The sequence below is a fragment of the Pleurodeles waltl genome, chromosome 3_1, assembly GCF_031143425.1.
Source record: "Pleurodeles waltl isolate 20211129_DDA chromosome 3_1, aPleWal1.hap1.20221129, whole genome shotgun sequence".
NCBI lineage: Eukaryota > Metazoa > Chordata > Amphibia > Caudata > Salamandridae > Pleurodeles > Pleurodeles waltl.
In genome coordinates, this window is record NC_090440.1 from 1,585,302,630 (window position 1) to 1,585,318,736 (window position 16,107).

The following is a 16,107-nucleotide window of genomic DNA, read 5'->3' on the forward strand; positions in this document are numbered from 1 at the left end:
ATACCATCTGCACTGCCCTGCTTAAATAAACTGTGCAACAGAAGCTGGTGGTAAAATGCCCATTGGCAGGGTGAGATCAGGGAGCAAGCGCATGAGGTGGCACTGCCCATAAATAAAAAATAACAGGGGGCAATACCTGTGGCAAAAACATCCGTGTCTACAGTGTGTTGGCTTTTGCCCTGCAGTGAAATATACACAAATGTATTGTACCATTTTGGTATAAGTAAATCAAACCAGTAAAGTGCTTTCGAACTTCTGAACTATTGCCATCAAGATGTGTTGAAAGCGCCACTCCGGTGGATAAGCACAGTTATATGTCAGAATATTGCATACAGATATGTCGTCTGACATAAATATTGTGCTCTAAATATTGTTTTCAAAAATATCATGCCTTTTTGGTTTTAGATTGTTTCATAATAAATTCCAGAGGGGTGACATTTCTTTTTACAAAGGATACTTTTTTGGGAATTTGAAAAAAAACCATTTTGAACAAGTAAAAACAAAACCAAGGTCAGGTCTGACACATAGCATACGTGATAAACAGGCCAATCATCATTATCATCACATAATACTACTCAGAGCAATATATACACACATAAAAGAAAAGGGGGAGTACAGAAGGATCCCACTTTGAGATCGCAATATAATGTAGCCTCACAGGTGCCCAACTCATCGTTTATAGTCCATGGCCTACACGTACAGAGGATATTTGGGGTAGAATAATTAGGTCTGACAATATTCTGTATCACAATGTAGAACAAGTCCTGAGCTATGAGATGCAATAAGTAGGTTGCAAGACAGATCTCAGACTCTAGCACTGATGGCTTTCTCTTGAAGTTGACCAATTGTTTTCTGAAAATGAGCCCCATGGACAAAAATATTTTAGTTGGAGGCACTACTAAAAACATATATCATGCTGACAGACTCGCAATTCTTTCTAAAAGCTTCTTATATATTATTTTTGGATATTTAACAAAATGGACAAAATAGTAAATAAAAGAGAAGCCACCCATTCAAACTCTTAAAACAGTTAAACTAATAAAACAGTTTCTTAGAAGGAAAGATAAATAAATAGTATATCGTAGAATGAGATAAACACGCCGTGTTGCTTCATCCCCTTTTCCGAGGTGTGGGAAAGGGAATCATGCAAATAATAGTGCGTAGGGTGAATATCACACCTTCCAGCAATGGTATTCACCAGGCACAGTATAACCACAGAAAATAATCCACAACATGTATTGAGGTTGTTTGGAATGATATTCACACATGATTTCACCTTCTGCTTACATTCAATATTCTGAGAAAAGTATGTGGAGAAATATTCACATTCTGTAGGCACTAAGAATCACAAAAGTGGCAAAAGATAAAAGGGAGTACTTTTGTATAGTATCTCCCTTTTCAAGCTGGTACTGCCTTAACCCTGCACAAAAGCTAGATTGTGCATCAACTCTATCATTAGTCTGGGTGTGGTCAGTGGCATAACAAAGGCCCCCGCAGGCCCTGTGGTGCAGGGGAGGAACCCGAGCTCCAGGGCCCCCCTCAGCACAGAACTGTGGCTTGAGAGCATCAGGAGGGGGCCCTCAATGTAGAGGGGCCCCCCAAGTTTTGTTACACCACTGGATGTGGTGCATTTATGGCAAGCTCACTTCAAGTTTTAGATTGGTGAACAGCTGCTAGCCCTGCACCATCATTTATCAAGCTTGTTAAGCTCAGGTTTTCATTTACCCACAAATACTGGAGTAGCTGGTTCACAGCAATGTCAATCAGCCCCTCACTTGCTTTCTGCATGGGCGATGCCTACACGTGAGGCTTGTTGGTTCACCCCCATTAACCTCAAGGATAATACAGGCTGCTCTTGCCTTGAGTACCAAAGAAAGAGCTTGACTGCCTGTCTCCATCCTGGCAATGCTCAACTCTGTAGTCACCTCACAACTTTAAGCCAATTGTACAAGTCATAAAAGTTATTTCCTTTAAAAACGGTAACCTAATATTTGTTTTTTCCCCATAGTACAAGTATAAAACAGCCTACCGCCAGCAGCAGGGTCACTATGTGGGATTCCGCAGCCTCCAGGATGATCCTAAATCCGTGTGGGCCATGCACGTGGCTAAGATCCAGAGCGACCGTGAGTACAAGAAAGACTTCGAAAAATCCAAGGTCAAGTACAACAGTCCTGTGGATATGCTGGGTGTCCTACTGGCCAAAAATTGCCAGAAACTGGTCAGTGACATTGACTATCGCCATTATCTGCATCAATGGACATGCCTGCCAGACCAGAATGATGTCATTCAGGCTAAGAAAGCCTACAACTTACAGAGTGATGTAAGTTGTATTTCGCTGATAGCATAGCAACATACTAGTTTGTGAACTCTGTTAAGAGGCTGACTGCATATCTTTTTATTTTTTTATGCAGGCTGTATACAAGTCAGACATGGAATGGATGAAAGGTGTCGGCTGGGTCCCCATTGGCTCAATAGATGTCGAAAAAGTGAAACGGGCTGGTGAGATCCTCAGTGACCAAAAATACCGCCAGCGCCCAGACAGCTTAAAGTTTACAAGTATTCTTGACACACCTGAGTTAGTTCTTGCTAAGAATAATGCACTACAGAACAATAACGTAAGTATGAAGTCATTGAAAAACAACATTGCTTGCTCCAACATCAACCATTTTAATGTGCATGTATTATCCACTCAAGTTGCTTAGTTTCACGGTTATTATTCAATAAAAGTGGGTGTTAAATCCATGAAACAAGGGGACCTTATAATATGATATTGAACTACGTGAGGGATAGTTAAACAGATTATCTAGGAGGTAGCATATGCACAGTTTGCATGCACAGTGTGTAAGTCTATCCATTTTGTGTGACAGAATGCTGTATTGGTGACAATATCAGCAACAAGTAAACATTGATCTTATTCAAGGCCACACTTTCATTGCAAATTGTCAACGAATACATCCATGTATGACAGTGTGCTAACTAGATGCATGGGGATACTCATGCCTTGGAGGCAAATCAGTACTTTTACCAATAGCACCCTTAACAGTGATAGCTTGTCTTATTTTCCTCAATTTATGTGATTTACCATCATGAAGATCTTTCATGGGGAATTTGTCAACATATTTCACAGTTGCGAGGCCGTTTCTTCAGGGCAAAATTCTTGGAGCCTCCCCGTTTGATTAACTATACATTTCGTTATTGATCACAGTCATTTATTGAGTGAAACCTAACTACGAATATCTTGTATGCACTAATCTGCCCTGAAGTAATGTTTTCACAGCCAAGAAACAAGTCTTGGCTTTTCAGGGATAAAAGATCAATATGTAACTAGCTAAAAGTTTAGACTGTGATACTGTATCCAGTAATGGTTTCTCCTAACCATTGTTTTGGCACTTACTCATTGATAGCTTGACTGTGATTCATGTAATAAGAAGTGCACTCAGCACAGGCATCCAGAGCTTTGAATCCCCAATCCCTTTTCTTCAGTTAAGAGCAGGGTCTCTTTGTCCCTTTTCTAATACCAGTTATGTGGCACGAACATTAATATGTTCCTTAGGCGGTGTGCTAATGTCCCTATAGAGTACCAAAGGTGACACTAAAAACAGTGTTCTCCACAACCAATAGGTGTTCTACTAGTTGGAGTAAAACACAGACAATTCCAACCTCTATGTGAGTTTGTTGGAAATTTCCTAGCAGATGGTGGAAGGGGACAGTTTGCGTTTGTTTCTGAAGCCGCAGCACATTGAGATGAAGGCAGCACTCATGCAAACTTTCAATGATGTATCACCATCCGTATCAAGCTTGGATTGCCTCACTTCATCCTGCTTCTCAGATACAAGGGCCAGATGTATCAAAGGGTTTTACTCATTCTGTGTCTATGGAAAAATGTGTTCGTACATATGACCCCAAATCCTGCCTGGCATGCTAGGTGTCAGTTAAGTTACAAACAGGTAACATTCTCAAAAGTCCCTCAACTTCCAGCAATATTTTATAGTGTTGCTATCCTACTCACGAGACCCTTCTCTATTCATGTGAAGGAGATTAGTACTTAGGGCTTTACATTTGAAAGCCGTTTGTTGTTTTTTAGGTCAAACCTGTAACAAGTAAGCTATGTTTTTTTACCTGTGTGTCCTCATGAAATTCTACCTTTATTTTCAAAATTTGTGCTCTCTTCTCCCTTCACTGCCACCAGATGCTCTCATCATGATTGCAGCAAATTCTCTTTTTATTAATCTTCCGAATTATTGGATGGCAACGCTTTACTTTTAAATACTGATGGTCATGTACTGTGCACAGATACATATAACAATGTTTCCCTATGTCTGGCAGTGTTGAAAATTGATAGTTATGTGTTCATCACGTTTTTTATCAATGTCACGGCACCATAGGGTGGCCTTCTATATCTCATCCTGTTGCCTCTAGTCGGCCTCAAAAGGAAGACAATAGAAAGAGAATCATCTTTCTTTGTTACCAATCCCCCTTTCTAGAACTAGCTGCCAGCTGATCTACATCAGATTGCTATGTAGGTGTGTTTTTGCAATCTGATTATTGTGTTCCAGTAGACCACTTGGTGCTGCTGCACTTAAGAAATACACATTCACATCATTATTTTCACCTTGGTCTCAGGAGTGCTTGTTATAATCTCAAACATCAATTGTAGCCAGTCATTATGAGAGTAACGTCATTTGTATCTCTTTATCAGAAGTCAGAGAAATTCATGCTTGCTCTTAGAATATTTATTATAACCAAAGCGAATTACCTGAGAGCCATTCTGAGTATGCAAAGTTGAACCCTTAGATGGCATGGTCATTCGGTCATTAACCTGCCAATAAATGCAATGATTTTCGACCAAAATACCATAATCTTCAGGATTACACATGAACATTGAGAGGTATATTCATGAGCCCCTTGCGTCACCATTGCATCACTTTTTGTCATGCAAAGTAGCACAAACTTTGAAATCATATCTATGAGGCCATGCAAACCACTTTGCATGTCTCTGAATGGCCTCAAATATATGGAGTAAGGCAAGGCAGCATAAATCGCTGCGTAGCCTTACTCTGCGCAAGTGGGTGTTCCCAGGTGACAACCATGGATTTTGATGCATCCCTGATACGGCAAAACCTTACATCTCCCAGGGGAGATGCAACGAGCATCAAATCTTTATTTCCCCTAGTTTTTCCTCATTCTATGTGTGATACATTCTGCTGCAATCATAGAAAGAGGCAAAAAGGCACCGAGGACTGTTTTTGTGCAGGAAGGTGCCCCTTTCTGCACAAAACAAACCTGCCTACAACGCAGACACTCTTGCACCATGGTGCATGGGTGCTTGCTTTGGCTCTAGGTATCCAAAATGGCACCAACACAATGAGAAAAGACTGGAATGTGTTGTATGCCATAGATACAGTGTATTCCTGCCCTTTTCCTTTGATGCAGGCAGCGCAGCAAGGTGACTTGCTGCTCTGTCCTGCGACAAAAGCAAATAAATATGAGTCCAAAGCGGGTTTTCGACCTTTGTGGCAATCGTGAACATTGAAATATTGGCATTCTGGAGAACACCAACAGTGCCAGCTTATGTCTCATGGGTGCTGAACACATTTACTATGGCACCTTATGAAAATGTGCTTGTCAGATTGAATGATTGATTGCGTAAATGTGAGCAAGAATGAAGTATGTTTTTAGTGAGGGATTCAACAACTGATTGTACTCTGTTCATGAATTATGTTGAACTTTAGGAGAGGTTAGAGGCTGAATATGGCTTAATTGGGATTACAAACTACCTCTGGGGAATAGGGAGATCTGTTTTTATTTCATTTGTATATTGTTTTCTTGTTAATCCAAAATGGCCTTCATTATTCTGTACCAATTCCAATTCTAGCTTTAATTGTGAAAAGCAGTTAGATAGAAAATATGTATGGTTCTTGGTTGCAAAGATGTCCTTCACTTTTGTCACACAATAAAGAATTGCTAAAAAGCATAATCTCCATGATGCCCCATTAACAGCTGTTCTCAAGTCCTACTTTCAATTACCCTCAGCATTGAATATTATGTGCTGATACGATTTGATGAAGAAATAACACAATTGAATGACTGCCATCTGGCTAACCGTAAACACCAGCACACCATAGCTGAGCTTTGTTAGGTCTCAAAATGCCACTGCTGTATAAGACAAAAATCTATGTTTCTATAAATGCAAGGTGTAATTTGCCTGTCCACAGAAAAGAATACTCTTTTGGATCAATCCTCAACTCTCTGTGAAAAGGCAAGTGAAGCACCTTGCCAAGAATTGTAGGTTCTATACAAATCTTCGATAAGTTGACCCCTTTCCTGAGCAACCAGGGTATGCCACTTTAGCACAGGCTATTATTAGCTCTTATTTTCACTTTTGCAGCTCCTCAGGTTCAGATAATTAAGATTTAATGGGCAACTTCCAGAGAGTGAAGTGCACCCACATCTCCCAACTCACCTGGACCGACCACTACAGCGTCCACTTCACCATCACAGGACCTACAGCAATGGTACGATGCACCCCAGTTCCATGCACAAAAACTGGAAAAAGTTGTCAGAAGACTAGTGGAATGACACCCTCAACTCCCACCTCCCAGACACAACATCCAACCCAGAACAAGGTGGGAAGAACTTCTCCCAGTGGATCACAGAATGCGCTGACACAGTCACCCCCGCCAAGTCATCGAAATCTAAAGGACCTGCCAGAAGAGCCAGCTGGTTGACTGCAGAGCTGAAATCTAGCAAATGCAACTGCCAGCAACTTGAAAAGAAGTGGCACACAAGCAAAGAGATAGGAGACCATACCACCTTCAAACAGCACTCAACCAGTACCACCCCCTCTTGAAAGAAACAAAGAAGAACACCACAGCAGACTGCATAGGAGCCAGCACAAACTGCAGCAAAGGAGCTCTTCGCCATCATTAAGGAGTTTTTCGCAGCCGCCAAGAAGAACACCACCCCTTCCCAAGAACTGTTTGACACCCTGGCGGACTTTTTCCACAACAAGATCTCGGCCAACTTCAAACCCCAACCCCCCCCCAAAGCCGACAACATCAGCCTGTTCATACCTACTAACACAAACCCCAAACACCTGCTCATCCTTAGGAACCCTCCCACAAATCAAGCTACTGTCTCCATTATGAACTCCGTACACTCGGGAGCACCCACAAAACCTTGCCCCCACCACATCTTTAACCTCAGGAGCAAAGCTATTGGCGACAAGCTCAAGAAAGTCCTGAACACCTCCATCACCTTGGCCTCCATCCCTGAGGACTGGAAAGACGCTGAAGTGAGGCCCCCTCCTGAAGAAACCATCTGCTGATGCAGCAGAACCGAAGAACTACCGGCCCATCTCCCTGCTTCCCTTTCCATAGAAGGTTCTCAATAAGACAATCAAGCAGCAACTCAATGAGCACCTGGAACAAAACAACCTCCTGGAACCCTCTCAACCCAGATTCTGAGCCAACCACAGCACTGAGACCGTCCTGATCGCAGCCACCTACAAAATAAGGGCCCTCCTGGACCACAGCAAAATGGCAGCCCTCTTCCTCTTCCTTGGGACTATCAGCCAACTTTGAAACTGCCTCCCATCTCATCTTGATCAACAGTCCCCACCACATTGGAATGCTGGGAGATATCATCAAGTGGATCGCATCATACCTCACAGGAAGAACTCAGACAATCCGCCTTCCACCGTTTACATCGGAACCCAAGAAGACCATATATGGCATCTCCCAGGGATCGTCCTTCAGCCCCACCCTCCTCAAAACATACATGGCCAACACTGTCAGAACGCACCGACTCAACCTCATCTCCTACGCCAATGACACCCAGCTCATCTTCTCACTGTCAGAAGACACCTCCACCACCAGAGCCAACTTCCACAGATGTATGATGAATGTTGCCGACTGAATGTAGGACAACTGTCTCAAGCTCAACACAGACAAGACAGAAGTCCCATCTTTGGGAACAACACGTCTCCAAGGATCGATGTGTGGTGGCCTGCTGCACTCCATTTATCCCCCACATCGACAGACCACGCCTGCAACCTTGGCATCATCTTCGACAGTGAGATATCTATGAAGAAACAAGTAAACGCAAACTCGTCTGCCTGCTTCCACACCCTGCAGATGCTCTGCAAGATCCTCAGGTGGCTCCCAGTCAACACCAGAAGGGCTGTTATGCATGCCCTCATCACCAGCAGGCTGGACTAAGGGAACACACTCTACGTAGGAATCATGGGATTCCTCCTGAAGAGACTACAGACCATACAAAACTCAGTGGCAGACTCACCTTCGACCCTCCCCAGACAGACCCACATCACACCACACCTCAAGAAGCTACCCTGGCCTCCGATCCAGAAGAGATACCAGGTCAGGGTGTTGACCCACGCATACAAAGCCCTGCACAACAAAGGACCAAAGTACATCAACAAATGCATGACCTTTCACCAAACGACAAGACACCTACGATCTTCCTCGCAGACATCCCCTGGATCTGCTGAAGCAACAGTGGAGGATGCTCCTTCTCACATCTGGCAGCAAAAGCTTGGAACAACCTACCCCTGCTCCTTAGGACTGCCTCATCGCTCTGAGAATTCAGGAAAGGACTCAAGACCTATCTATTCCAATGAACAGATCATCACAAAGCAGCTAGCAACTCCAGTGCCTTGAGACCCTCATGGGTGATTTACCTTGCTTTATAAATCCTTGATTGATTGATTGAAAGCGGCATTAGTATGTCTCCATGAATGCTAGACCTAGCATCCTTGGAGTAGCCTCCCCATGCTTTTTTGCCTCTGCTTCTCATGTTTTGACAGTGTGCTGGACTCTGTTTTTGCTGGTTGTGTTACTCTGGGCACTTTACCACTGTTGATCATTGCTATAGTGAAAGTGCGCCCTGTGTACATTTTATGTGTAATTGGCTTTTCCTTGATTTGCCTATTAGATTTACTAGTAAGTCCCTAGTATAGTACACTAGAGGTGCCCAGCGCTTGTAATAAAAATGCTACAAGTGGGCCTACAGCACTGGTTGTGACACTCACATGATTAGCCCTATAAACATTGGCTCAGACCTGCCATTGCAGTGTCTGTGTGTGCAGTTTTAACCTGCCAATTCGACCTGGCAAGTGTACCCACTTGCCAGGCCGAAACCTTCCCTTTTTATACATGTAAGGCACCCCTAAGGTAGGCCCTAGGTAGCCCCATGGGCAGGCTACAGTGTATGTTAAAGGTGGGGCATGTACTGATGTGTTGTGCATGTTCTAACAGTGAAATACCACCAAATTCGGTTTTCACTGTTTCATGGCCTATCTCTCTCATAGGTTAACATGGGAGCTGCCAAATAACCTTAAAGTGCAGTTTCCCTTTGAGAGCAGCTAGAGATTGGGATTTTGGGGTCTCTGAACTCACAATTAAAAAATACATCTTTTAGTGAAGGTGGTTTTTAGATTGTTAGTTTTAAAATTCCACTTTTAGAAAGTGGGCATTTTCTTGCTTAAACTATTCTGTGATTCGGCCTGCTTTTGTTTTCCCTGTCTGGGTCAGACTGACAGTTGGGCTGTTTGTGAATCCCCTTTAGACAGTGACACAAATTAAGCTGGGCTGTAGCCTGCACATCCTGATGAGCCATCTCAGCTAGAGTGGAGGGAGGAGTGGTCACGTACACCTGAATGGGCTGTGCCTGTCCACACAGAATGCAGTCTCCAACCCCCTGGTGTGTTTCTGGGGCCAGGCCTGAGCAAGGCAGGATCTTGTGAACAGCAGGGACTTTCCTTTGAAGTTAGCCTACTACAAAGGCAGAAAAGGGTATAAGTAGTGGACCCAGAACTCCAGATTTTCAGATTACTTCAAGATTTGCTTCTGGAACCAAGAGGAACCTCTGCCAAGGAGAAGAGCTGACGAGCTGAGGAGAAGTGCTGCTCCTGCCTGTGACTGTGCTTTGTTGGGCTGTTCTGAAGTTGCTGCTTCTGCCTGTGAAAGGGGACAAAGACTGGACTTTGTGGTATATTCCTGCTTGTGAAGAATATCCAAGGGCTTGGACTGACCTCGTCTCCTGTTTTGAAGTCTCAGGGCCATCAAAGACTCCCTCTGCCAGAACCTGGACTCTTGGCTGAGACTCCTGTACTGCCAAGTGGTGCCCTATCCAGTCCCTGGCCCCTTTAAGGTGAAGCTGGTAGAACAAGGACTAAAATCCATGCACAGGAAGCCATGTGGGTAAAATTTCAATGCACCACCTGTAATGCGGCTTAAAATTACGCGCCACCCACTTCGCGGCTGATTTCAATGCATCACCTGCATTGCGGCTGGAGAAACGTTGCAACACCCGCTTGCGGCTGCTGAAAATGACACAAACCCCATGCAGCACTGTTTGCCTTCGAGGTGCAGCTCGATTTCTCATGCATCATTGCTGGGCGTCAAAGTCATCGTGAGCCTGCGCGGATCAGAGGTGCCCTGTCCAGAAATAGATTCATCGCTCTCTTGCGGGAGAGGAAAACTATGCAGCGCCTTCCTGACCGAAGAAGAAATGACGCATGGCCTCACTTGTGAGTAAGGAATCGAGGCATCGCTGACTTTTTCGATGCGCACTCGCCTATGCGGTTTTACTTTTGACGCAAACCAGGTACTTTGTGTAACAACAACTTTCCATTGTTTTCTATGGAGTAACACTCTTTTTACTCTAAAAATTAATATCTTGACTTGTGTATGTTGGATTTGTGTCATTCTGGTTTTGTTTGATTTAGATAAATATTGCCTTTTTTAGAAACTGGCGTGGTGTCTATTTGTTAGTCTTTTCACTGTATCACTATGTGTGTTGGTACAAATACTTTACACATTACCTTTGAGATAAGCCTAACTGCTTGTGCCAAGTTACCAAGGGGGTGAGCAAGGGTTGTCTTAGGAGTGTAAGTCCCTTACCCCAACTAGAGTGAGGCTCCCTGCTTGGGCAGAGTGCAAACTGACTGCCAACCAAAGACCCCATTTCTAACAATGAACATGTCTCAATCTTGAAGTGGCAACACAAGCAAATCACCTTCCAGGTGAATCAAGTTTAGAACACTTTTGGTGTTTTTTAATTCTATATTTTGTTGATACCCTGAATATGTGTATTGTGTTCCCATTCATGATCTGAGATCAACACCCAGTGGTCTATTAATTGTTTTACAGAATTACATACATACTGTAGGCATAAAACTGCTTCAGGTTGTGGGGGCAGACCTGCAGAATGATCTCCTCTCAGACATTAAGTATTCGCTGAACCCCAGTTGTTTGAAAGAGAGTTTAAATTCTTTCCCTTGAGATTAAAAACTGTGTTCTCCTGGTTTCGATACCTGTTTGGGATTATGGACTATGGACTATTTAGAAGTATGTATGTTTTATTGCTACCTACTAGTGTCAATGATACATCTATGGCTCTCTGCAACCTACTGCATCATCCTTATCTTTATGTAAGCAGTTTCATGCAATGGTCTGGACAGAGTTTAATTCTATGAAAGATAAATTATTAAAATGAGATTGAACATAGTTCAAAGTTTTGAACCCTGCAAATAATTAGTTATTTCTGACCATATGTTATTAAATCTGCACTCTAATTCTCTTATGCTGAACTCTTCCCTCATTGAAATATTTCTGGACTTGTTCCTGCTCAGACACTGACAGTCATACATATTCTCACCAGGGGTTAAGTAATGCCTATTTGACAACAACAAGAAAAGCTTATCTTGCTTGAAACGTGTTTAAGGACAATAGTTACCAACCCTGAAATACTTGAACTTCAGAGCTCTTTGAATCCTTTATTTCCCTGTCATAATCCATCCCTGAGAATGAGGTAACTTTATTTGGGGCTCAGAATACAGCATCTGCAGTTTATGTTAGTCATCTGATTACTGTGCCAACTTTGCCAAGGGCTCCAGTAATGGGTTGTCATAAAATTTTGATGTTGTAATAGACATGTCTCAACTAAATAGAACATTCTGAGTCTATGTCCATTTATTGGATCCATTGTAGGTGTTTTTGACATAATACCCCAAACTGTCCACCCAGCAATGACCATCTAGTTGGTAACAAAGTACTCCGATGCTTTGCTATAGATTCCCATGGGCCTCATTACACATTTTGCTACAGAGACATAAGCAGTTCTGTTCATGAAAGTTACAGAACATAGCTCACATCAAAACTGCGACCTGGTGAGTGCTGCATAGAATTTTCATGCCTTTAAATTGAGGTACTTTAAAGCGAGTAGCTAGAAAGAGGGAAACCAAAAAATGTTCCTCAGAAGTACTGCTACGTTTTACAGGTGTTTGAACTCTATCTTCGTCACCCACTTGAGTTTAATAGATGTAGTCATACCTCACCAAAGAGAGTATCAGTATAGCTCCCAAAATCAAATAAACAAGGTAGTACCAGATATCATTCATTATTCGAACATAATGGATTATGGTAATGTGGAAAACATTTCAGGAACAAAACAGTGTGAGAAACAGTGTGTAACAGCGCTCCAGATTATTGTTTACTGGACTCCATCCCAATTCTGCTTTCTTGTCCCAGAACCACGCAAACTCTCTGAAATGTACAAAGGGAACATTCACAGTAATGATCAGCACACCGGTTTTTGGCGCAGAGAGCTAAATTCCGTTTTTATGGCAAAAGTCCTACAATGTGCTAACAATCACACCCGCTAAATTCTGAACCCTCAGTTGTTGGATTTTGTATTGGGTGTAATAAACATCACACCCCCCTCAGAGGCACTGTTTTCGGGCTTTAGTGTGTTTAATGAAATTGTTTAGGACTAGAGAGGCTGGTCTCGATTATAACAATATAAATTGTCATGTAGTCCTGAAACACTAATGTTAGCGCAATCCTTCACAAGATTATAGACAAATCTTTTTAAATTTTAACCTGCTGCTCTGTGAAATGCTTAATGCGGTATTTAAACTGTTTCTTCCATAACGTTAGTATGAATTTATGTTGCAAAACGTACGCAACGTAGTTTTAAAGTGACATGAACTCTTATTTTTAAAAACGTACTTGATGCTTTTGCCCAGTGCCAAAATTTAATATGAATATATTGTGTTTGTTTTGCAGTTCCTGTACAGAGAAGCTTGGGATAAAGACAAGGGGACAATTCATGTAATGCCGGACACTCCTGAAATATTGCTGGCTAAAGCAAACTCTGTAAACATAAGCAAGGTAAGAACTTTTCTCAAGGTATAATTTATAGGTTTGATGAAAGAAAGGCATTTGTTCCATTTGAAATTTATGACCGAATTGTGAATTTTGTAGTTATGTCCTTAAGGCATATTTACAAAAATAGTAGTGTAGGGCAGCGAGGCAACTGACCCTGCTACACTGCCCTGCGCCACAGGGAAAGTGCAGAAATGCACTGTATTTATGAAATATGGTCCATTTCTTTCCTGTCCCCCTGCGTGGCGCCCTTTTGGCTGCCTAGCGCCAACGCAGGCACCCATTGCTCAATAGTGCAAGTGTGCCTGCATTGCATGCAGCATTATTTTTGTGCAGGAAGGGACACCTTCCTGCACAAAAACAATCCTTGGAGGCGTTTTCTTCTTTCTATGTGTGCTGCAGAATGAAAAAAAAGTAGAATTAAAGATATTTCTCCTTGTTACGCCTCAGCGTATGGTTTTGCCGCATTCACAGGTTTACATAGCCTTGTAAGCCTGGGAATGTGTCAAAACTCATGGCCCATAGAACGCCCATGGAATGCCCCCTTACAACAGAGTAAGGCAACGCAGTGACTTGTGCTGCCTTGCCTTACTCCTATCTATGAGGCCATGAAAAGCATCGCAAAGTGGCTTTGCGTGGCCTCATAAATATTTCCCTCTGCACTCTGCGCTACCGGAGCGTAATAAAAAATGACGATTGGGAGGTGCACGGAACTTGTAAATTTACCCCTTAGTTAAATATGTCCAGAGCTCAACTGGCTATTTTGCAATTACGGGTGCCTTTTGCACAACGGTATATAAACTATATTTAGTATAACAGTATTGTTATGACTAGGAAATTATTATCTACCCATGCTGTAGTCTCTTGGCCTCTTACTCTGTACATTGTGGACCCCCACTTAATTATTACTAGAACTTGGGGACCCCCACTGAATCATTTTTGGAATGCGGGGACCATCACTGTTCTTTACTGGAAACCGAAGCTCCCGGCCTAAGCATTTTCAATACTATGAACCACACAACACAGAAAAAATACAGACAGAAGCATTCATCAAACAAATACACAAATTATCAAATATTTTATTTAATTCACAAACAAATAACCAAAATCTATTAATTTAAAGGACGATTGAAGCTTTTCCAAACTCAATTTAAGGCCACTCATCGTCCATGCTATGTTCTGTTTGATGCACTAGCACTGCTCCCATGAATCAATCTGAGGATACTAACTTAATTTTTAGGCTACAATTCGAAATATCTTCACATTTACACAACATTTAAAAATTTTCAATTGCACATTTTGCTTCTTTTTTTGTGTTCTCTATTAATCTTTTAATATTTAATTGTCTAAGCAGTCACAGCTCCCCTGGTATGCTTTGCTGACCCCGGCCCACAGGTTAAAAATTACTGCTCTAAAGGATTTACGCCAAATAACGAACGCACAATTTCAGCGCAAAGTTCTAAGTCTCTGCCTATGTTGGTGCATTTCTGTTCAGATGTGTTTTTTCTGCATCAGAAATCAAAGATTCCTGTGGAAATTAAAGAGGGAAGTCAATTTTTTGGAACCCCCTTGTTCATGCCGTCGGAGGGCCTGGTCTGCTGCAAGACCATGTGAACCGCCACCCCAACAGGCAGCCAATTCCATGCTGCACACAGCTTTCAGCTGTGTGCGGCTGGGTGTTTGACCAAAGGGCCTGGCCAAACCCTGCCAGAGGCAACCAACACGACACTGCGCACGGCCTTTGGCCGTGGGTAGCTTGAAGTTGGCCGCACGACCTTGCCTACAACCAGGCCCTGTGGCCAGCCCACCTGGAAGCAACCAACCTCACGCCACACACAGCCTTTGGCAACGCAGTATAGGGTTGGTCTTTGGGCCCCAGGTACCCCTGCTAAGGTGAGTGGGGCATGCAGCCCCCTTCCCTACCCAAGCTTAATTAAGCCCTGGGGACCCCATCTTCCATGGCCAAATACAATAAAAAGGGAGTGGGGCCAAGCAGCCCCCTCCCTGAGCCTTCTTAGGTCCTGGGAACACCATCCCCTTGGGACAATTACACCTAAAAAGGGTGGGGTGCTGCGCAGTCCCCCTCCCCAGAACTCATTAGGCCCTTGGGACCTCATCCCCCAGGGTGGTATCTAATTTAATAGGGGATGGGGGGCCCTCCACAAGCCTTGTCAGGCCACAGGCACCCCATCCCCTGGGGACAGAAATGGTTGCCCTGGTACCCACCTGCGGCACCCACATACCTCATGTTGGGGGCCATAGGGAGAGCCCCAGGGCCCAGTGGCCCCAGACGGCACCTGGCAAGGTGCGGGAGCCAACATTGCTCCTTCCAGGAAGTAGCAGCTATTTATGCTTGATCCCTCTGGACGAGAGCAAACAGAACAGAAGTCTGTTCCTAGCCAGCAGGAGCATCTTGAAATCTCCCACCAGCTGGGAGTAGAATTACATGTTTGCTCCTCTTTGGCGGGACATTAAAAAATGCTCCCACAGATGGGAACAAAAATAAATTTCCCTGCCAGCGCTGGTGTGGCCAGGGAAACTACTGTGTCCTGGGGTGGGCTCCCCGGTACACAGTCACTGAGCTGGCCTCAGGGCATGGAGTGCCTGGGGCATTTATAGGTTCAGGTAGGGGGGCGTCTGAACCCCCCTCTCTTTAAGCTTTATTTTAGCCACAGGGGATGGGATCTCTGGGGGCTCTTTAGGCTTTGGGAGGTGGGCTGCATGGCTCCCCTCCCCTTTAGTTTTTAATCAGAGCCCGAGGGATGGCTCAAGGAGGGGGGGTCCCCTCACCCCTCTCCCCTAATTAATACAGGCCAGAGTAATGGGGTCCCCTGGGCTGACATGGGCTGGGGGCCTACTCTTCCTCCCCCCATGTATATAAAAAATGGTGGATGCCATTTTATATTTGTTTTGCTGACAT

The 16,107-nt window shown here is 43.6% G+C and overlaps 1 protein-coding gene across 26 annotated transcripts in view; it reads left to right on the top strand.

Moving 5' to 3' along the window:
• NEB (nebulin) overlaps positions 1–16,107 on the top strand; it is a 375,459-nt gene that overhangs the window by 179,778 nt on the left and 179,574 nt on the right. For all 26 annotated transcript variants that reach the window (XM_069225183.1, XM_069225192.1, XM_069225189.1 and 23 more), the window contains 3 exons: positions 2,009–2,320; positions 2,412–2,615; positions 13,089–13,193. In XM_069225183.1, coding sequence (XP_069081284.1) covers positions 2,009–2,320; positions 2,412–2,615; positions 13,089–13,193 — 621 coding nt within the window. The remainder of the gene's footprint in view (positions 1–2,008; positions 2,321–2,411; positions 2,616–13,088; positions 13,194–16,107) is intronic.